We start from the raw sequence: 7,516 nt of genomic DNA on the forward strand, positions 1-7,516 counted from the left end.
TCTCTGCTCTGCATACATATTACATAACTCACAGACAAAAATGATGTCGGCATTTTGAACGAAAGTAACGAAAGCTTTACCAAAGCTAACATAATAGTATATATCGTAGAGGAGAAATATGTATTACTGTGCACATGAATGATAGTTGATAATGACAATAATGACAATGGGTTTAGAATATCAAGAAACGTCAATCTTAATTTTCAAAGTTTTCAGAGCTGTTTTTTATTTTCATTTGGTACAGTGGATGCAATGTCTTATTATCTGATATAAAGTTTCAATCATTTACAATGAACACATACATGATATTTGATCTTTAAATCATGTAATTCATCATTGAAAATAATGCCCCGATATGCGATTTTTGTCTAGAAATTCAAAATTGGAAAACAATTGGTACTGCCTTTAAATGCAATACAAAGTGATAGTAAATATTTAGTTGAATTTAAATATATATAATAAATTATGTTCTAGCCACTCATTTCAGTTCAAATAGTCAAAATTGATAAAAGTTGTTTAAATTATTATGTGATACGTCATTATAGTTGATCTATTTTTCAAGATTTGATCGTTCACTGTAAATTGAATTAAAGTGTCATTTCCATTGGTTATTTATGTAGTTTGAAAATCACTCATTGCATGAGAAAAAAAATATTGTTCATGGTTCAATAACTCAATAAATCTCTAAATTGATTTTTGCAAAGCCGATCATGGAATTTCTAAATTTAGCTAATAGCAGTCGATTTATAGTAGTGCACTGCATCACAAAAAAATTTAAAAAAAACCAAACACTAAAGCCAATTAAATTTTATGATCAATTTCACAAATGTTCTTGTACATTGATGGGGAAGAGGATGACACATTTTAGTAACCTCATGATAACCTCCTTGAGGAGCTCTTATGAGTTACTCATAACAAACTCTGTATATTTAAACATCTTTTTCGTCTTAGTCCATTAATCAAAATCTTCTTCATATCTCCATCAGTCAGAAAATTGATTGGATTTCTACAATTGATAAGTTATCTTTTTTTTTAACTAATTAGTACAACGTTGATAAAATGAATATAGTTTTAAAAAACTAAAAACACGCTTTTGAAGCTCATCAAACCGAAGCATTGAAAATATTTTTTTCTCAAAATAAGCTTGAAACAATAATGAATGAGAAATACTAATATTATCAAGAGAAAAGTGTCGGGCGCTCCCTTTACGAGAAATATGGAACAAAATTTCACGCTTTTTTGACAATAGTACCACTATTTTTCATTCATTATTATTTTATTTTGAGAAAAAAATATTTCCAATTTTTTAGTTTGATCGGCTTTAGAAGCGTGCTCCTCAGTTTTTAAAAATCATTTTCCACTTCTCAGTTTCATATGCTTTGGAAGCGTATTTTCTGTTTTTTTTTGAACTATATTTATTCCCCACTTTCCAGTTAGATTTATTGCTGAAAATAAAAAGGTTTCTTCAAGCTCTAGTCATTAGTAGTGTTAATTTCCAACGAAGGGTAGACATTTTGAAAATTACCAAAAAAAAAATTTTTTTCACAGCGTGAACGGGATTTGAGCCCACGACCAGGGAGTCCGAAGGTTGATGCCTTAGCCCGTTCAGCTAACGAAAGCAATTAATGTGGTAGGGGATACTAATAGTAATGAGCCACAAAAGAGAGCAACAAACAAGAAAACAAACTCACTTACATGTGAAGCTAATAGAAGCGGGTTCAAACTGAAAAATATTTTTTGTAAAAAGGTTTCTTAGCTAGGAAAAATTAGTTTTTACAGACACCCCACTCTATTACTATTCGTGGGATTGTGAACAGTATCCCTCATTGAGCAGAGACCCTGTCGGTAACAGCTACAGGTTAAAGATCATCAATTTTTTATGAACATTCTAATGTAGCAGACGTGATGTGTTCTTTCTTACTATGTACGAAGTCGTTTGAGTTTGATTTATTTATAATCTGTTTCTTTTTCAGGCATTTCCGTTAGTCCTCAAAAGATACTTGTTATTCTACACACGTTCTTCATCCTGTTACTTCTACGGCATACACCAGATTAGAAAATACATTTCTATTCCTTCAGTTGGACTGGAGCCAAACAATATTATTTAGAACTTTTGAAAGTTTCATAAAAGGTAATAGTGCAACTTTTATTTTTGAAAACATACAATAGTGAAGTGAATTAGTGTAATAAATGACTATGACCTACAAGTATTTGTCAAATATTTGTGATATATGTGAGAAAATTAAGTCCGAATGTGCAATAAAATTGGAACAATGGACTTAAAAATGAGTGTTATTTGGATTATATGTAGGTTTTCAGGAACCCCCCTCATTTCAAAAGCTATTTCAGAGTTTCAAATCTGTAATTTATATAAGTGTGTGACCTGGAGCTTTCAAGATAACAAAGCGACAGAGTTTGCCAATTCACAAAAATAACGTAGCATTAGGGACAGAGTAATAAATGTTGAAAACTTTATAGAACGACAATTCTAATAATTTATTGCCAGAAGAGTAATTTTAATTTTCATATATAAGATACGGCAATATGGCGACAGCGTTTTGTATGTTACTTATATTACGAGATAAAAGAGTATCTTTTGTTAAGAAAAACACTTAGTCTCAATCAATTCGTGTTATATAGGGTGTAGCGCGAACAGTTATGCTAGGAATTTATTGCTTTAAAAATTTTGGATAAAAAAATAGATTAAAAGTTACACATAACTTTTTGATTACAGTTCTTCAAGCTGGAATGGGGTGCTTTTATTTTACATTGCCAATTATCATTTGTCCAAACTTCACGAACAGTATCAAACTTATCAAACCATGTTTCATCGAAGTAATAGTTTTGTCTTTGTTGACTCAATTGAAGACTACTTTCCATTACCTTTTGTTCACTTTTATATATTTGAAACTATGTTTTATCTAAATTCCCCAGTGTTCTTACCGTACGTACCATATATTTCCTTTGCATTTCTGCGAGAATAGCTTGAAGATTTGGCATTATGTTTAATACGAATATACTGTATACTGTATCGCATATTGTGGTTAACTCATATGGTTTAATTCTCAAAAATTCACTGAGACTTATAATTTTGTAGAGTGTAATCTGTGAAGTATTTCTCAAAAACATTGTTTCCTGGAGAGCTTCTCTTTTGGACATCCCTCAACTACAAATTCAATTTATAACAGTTGAAATCACCTTTCAAGCGTCTGTTCTAGATTCTAATAAAAGATTTACCAAATCTGCAAATCTACTGCACAGCTCACAACTAACTTCTGGCTGTGAACCGGAAATCCCACTAAACGTACCTACCTGATAGTTATAGGAAACATATTTCAATTTATCATTTCAATAGAATACATTTCAATGTATCATTTGATTTATGAATTGGTTCCATTTGAGAATTCGAAGGAATTGATTTTCTGTGTTGTTGTTTATCTGTACTCTTGAACTATCTGCTGATTTTATGGAATAAATATTGGAATGCGAACCTAGACGAGTTGTTAACCATCAAGTTCGCAGTTGTGAAGATGAAATTTTAGCTAGGTGGTGACCGACATTACACTGAGTATGAGAACTCAGTATTACACTTCCGGTTATATGGGAATTAGATGTTTTCGAATTTTATGTGAAATTCTAAATACAGTTGATGCATAATATCCTTCACAAAAAATGTAATGAATATTTGCGATCGTTTTATTAGGATTTTGAAAAAATACTAGCTCACGTTAAATAACGATAACTTCATTTATACCGTTGTAGTAACGTGCAATTGTCATCAATAAACAACAGACGTTAACTCCATATATCCAACTCATCAATATTTCATACAGGAAGTTTTGAATCGAGCCTCCTATATGCCCTATTTGAATCATTATAAATTTTGTACTTTAAGCAGAACACCGTCCATTTGATTACATTTTCCATTATTTTTTAAGCTGATTCGTTTGTTATTGCTACCTCACTTACCTTTACTTAATCATTTATGAGATATTCCATTATATTAGTCAAAATATGATAACAATTATTTCAACATTAGTAAAGTGTACACAATTGGTTAAGAAAACCTCCAGAATAGATGTCTGCAAAATATTTTGTGAGCTCTATTCCTCGTAAAGTCTTTTATGAAGAGGTGCTACAAAATTTTGGTCTATTTGTTCCTTGTTTGAATTTGAGATATAAAACAAAACTGTCTATATGATAAATGTATATCAATCAAATCATTATTCAGTATTTGTTAAAAAGAGCTAATCACTTCACCGCCATGATTACAAACATTCACCATCCAAAATTCTCTATTGGGTCGAATCAAATCAATATTTATGCAAATATTACGAATTCCGACACGCAAACTCTCTGACAGATATGTGAAATGTCTATTTTCGTGTATTACGTTTCGAAAAATCATTCAAACAAGAAGTTTCTTTCATTACCTGTCACAAGTTAAAAATAACTTAGATAAAAGAATGGATCATATCCTGGTGAAGAAATTAATAAGGACTGGCTGGCAATGGGAGTGAGGAAGTTCTTAACTACTAATTGATGAGGATAAGTGATACCCAGAATGTCGTGCAATAAGCCTTATATTGAAAAATAAATTTAAACTCAGAAGTGTTGTGAATAATCATAAATTTGACAAAATATGCAGGCTATAGTGCAAAAATATGCATCTTGCATATAATTAGAGCCTCAATAATCATTACTAGGGAACTTCACAATATTACCAACCAATATCCAGTTTCCAGATTTCACTACCATCATTATTTCCAAAAATATGAGCGAATTTTTGAATAGCACTGTATAAACATTGGTAACAACCTAATATTCCTCATTTAAATGAAATAAAATGAGAAGGATTATTATTCATTGATATGCCAGTGATTTAGCGTCAATTGCAGACCTTATCTCTTTTTGTTCAACAGGAGTCTTCCAAAACTCCATTTATTTACTAAAATCCGACAGACTAACAAGCACTGGAATTCATGACATAATGATTGATTTGAAAACGAAGCTCCATAACAAACTAATCTATTTTATAGAAGCAGTTTGATGAAACGCCAAAGATAAGCTTCAAGATTGATGTCAATAGCTCTTTATGAATTATTAACATGATTGGTATAACGCTAGCTTCTAGATCACGACGAAATGGGAGAATGTATAGCTCAAAGCTGAAATTCACATATAGAAAACTTTAAGAAAGTATAATTCATGATATGAATCACATTAACTGCACGATATATTTGGAACTTTAAGTAAAGTCTAATTATTTTTATCAAGATACATAAGGTTGAAATTTATACGCAATCGAAATACCAAAATCAACGACTTCAATTGCAAAAACTTTTCATCATCCTATTGTTATAAGCAGAGACCTATTAACCCGTAACTGGTGAGGTGTGGAATCTAAACCCTTCCAAATAAAAACACACCTGCAAGTTTCTTAAATATAGTGATAGGTCCGCGACCAGCTGTGTAGCTTACAGTCAATAATTGGTATTCTAGTGGTAATAACGAATTTCCATATTTATACTGTTGTGGAATACTACGATTTTTATGAGTTTTGGAAGACAGACGCACTACTGTACGCGATATGTACGCATTTTATAACGAGTCTGTTAATTTTGGAACCATCTAACTCCATGACTTATAAAACATATAACTATTGTCTCGCTAATTGCAATTTTGAATCAATATACTTAAGCCTTGAATACCTCAGATATCTGAATTCGAGTATGACTGGACTAAGAACACTTTCAGAATTAACAGTTCAAATGTACTGTGCACTCAAGGTTCTCACGAGTGGTGACAGGACAGGAATTCTACCTATCCCCACTCTCGATTTATTCGTTGCTCGCTACGTCTTCCACAAAATGGACGTTATTTAAGTATCTGCATCAGCTATTCAATGGTGTATTAAAACATCAATATACCGCAGCAGTATGTATACAGGGTGTTTCAAAACGTTCTCATGCGAGTTATATTACTGCATTAAGCGAAAAAAATCGATGAAAAATCAGCAAACAATCAAATGTCTATAATGCATAGATTAATCGCAAATTAACAATAAGGTTTAGCCAATCAAAGCTTGTGGAACGTTTAAGTTCCTCCCTATCGAGAGGTCGAGAGAGAAGAATTTAGCTGCTGCCGCATTTTTATACTTATAGACGGTGATTTTTAATCGATTCTTTTCGCTTAATGCAGTGATATAACTCGCATGCGAACGTTTTGAAAGACCCTATATATATATATATATATATATATATATATATATATATATATATATATATATATATATATATATATATATATATATATATATTCTATAATAAAGATTTTTTCTTCCAAACGATTTGCTCGATTTGATATAATATAAAAAAGATGTAAAAATTGTTCCATCCTCATAAAAAATCGACAGTATGCTGAACGACAGTAAATCAAAGGGATACCAGCCCACCGTCTACACTCTTGCACTCGCGTTTTCTCGTGTAGTCCCGTAGAGAGTCTTCAAATGTAGCCCGTGATACTGTTGTGAATTAAATAATAAATAATAACAGGTAGTTGAGATAATTTTTTCCGAAACATAAACTGCTCTCTTAGATTTTTTTTAATTGTTCCTGGTTGACATTTCTAGTCTGCACCTAAACTATCGTAGCTCTATCCCGATTGACAAAATAAAAATGAAAAATTTGGAAAGAAAAGTTTAAGTTTTCAACAACTCAGTCCTAAATTAAAAAAAAATACATTTAAAATCGATGCTTACGAGGATATTCTTTTGAAATGTGTAAAATTTGTTGATGTTGTAGTATCCATTTACAATAACAGTTATTTTAATGCGGCAGAGATAGATAAGCTTACACAAACATTAATATTCGTTTTTTGGTATTCAAAATTATCAGAAATTGGGAGAAAATTAGCCACCTAACCAATTAGTATTTGGATGAGGTTATTCAAAATTCGACATGATAAAACGTGCAATGCAATGCAAGACACAATATTTCTTGATAAAAAGCATGCGCAGATTAAGTTCAGCTTATCAACATTATTTATTTGATGCTATTTTTATTGTGCACAAGCTGAAATTCTAGAGAGGAGTCTAGTTAATTTTTGCGTTCACTAATCACTTTTATCTTGACCGTTTTACATGGCTATGTTATTTTCATTTTTAAAACTATCAAAAAATATTAGATAAAAATTGACGTTAGGAATTTGTTTAATTTACTATAGATTTTTTGTTAGTGGTTTTCATTTCTTTTGAACAGATTAAACTACGTCTAATCTCAATATTCTTTTTTTTTCTTGGTTAGACGCTTTACATTTAGGCCCTCGTCCGTAAATGAGAAATTTTTAATACTTCTACCATATATGTAGAGCTCAAGAAGTATATAATGTGGCTACTAGAAAGGAATGCGTGCATCGAGCACACAGATTATATAGGAGGGTGCATCTAGCGCACATTTGGAGGTATAAAAGACGGTATCTTATATCCCTGTATTTAGCTTAGTTTATTACCGTGAAT

General features: G+C 31.2%; 1 protein-coding gene across 1 annotated transcript in view; it reads left to right on the top strand.

Moving 5' to 3' along the window:
* LOC130897418 (uncharacterized) overlaps window positions 1-2,286 on the top strand; it is a 183,455-nt gene extending 181,169 nt beyond the window's left edge. The window contains exon 6 of the mRNA XM_057806257.1: window positions 1,974-2,286. Coding sequence (XP_057662240.1) covers window positions 1,974-2,056 — 83 coding nt within the window. The 3' untranslated portion in view covers window positions 2,057-2,286. The remainder of the gene's footprint in view (window positions 1-1,973) is intronic.
* The last annotated feature ends 5,230 nt before the right edge of the window (window positions 2,287-7,516 follow it).

The sequence above is a fragment of the Diorhabda carinulata genome, chromosome 8 (genome assembly GCF_026250575.1).
Source record: "Diorhabda carinulata isolate Delta chromosome 8, icDioCari1.1, whole genome shotgun sequence".
NCBI lineage: Eukaryota > Metazoa > Arthropoda > Insecta > Coleoptera > Chrysomelidae > Diorhabda > Diorhabda carinulata.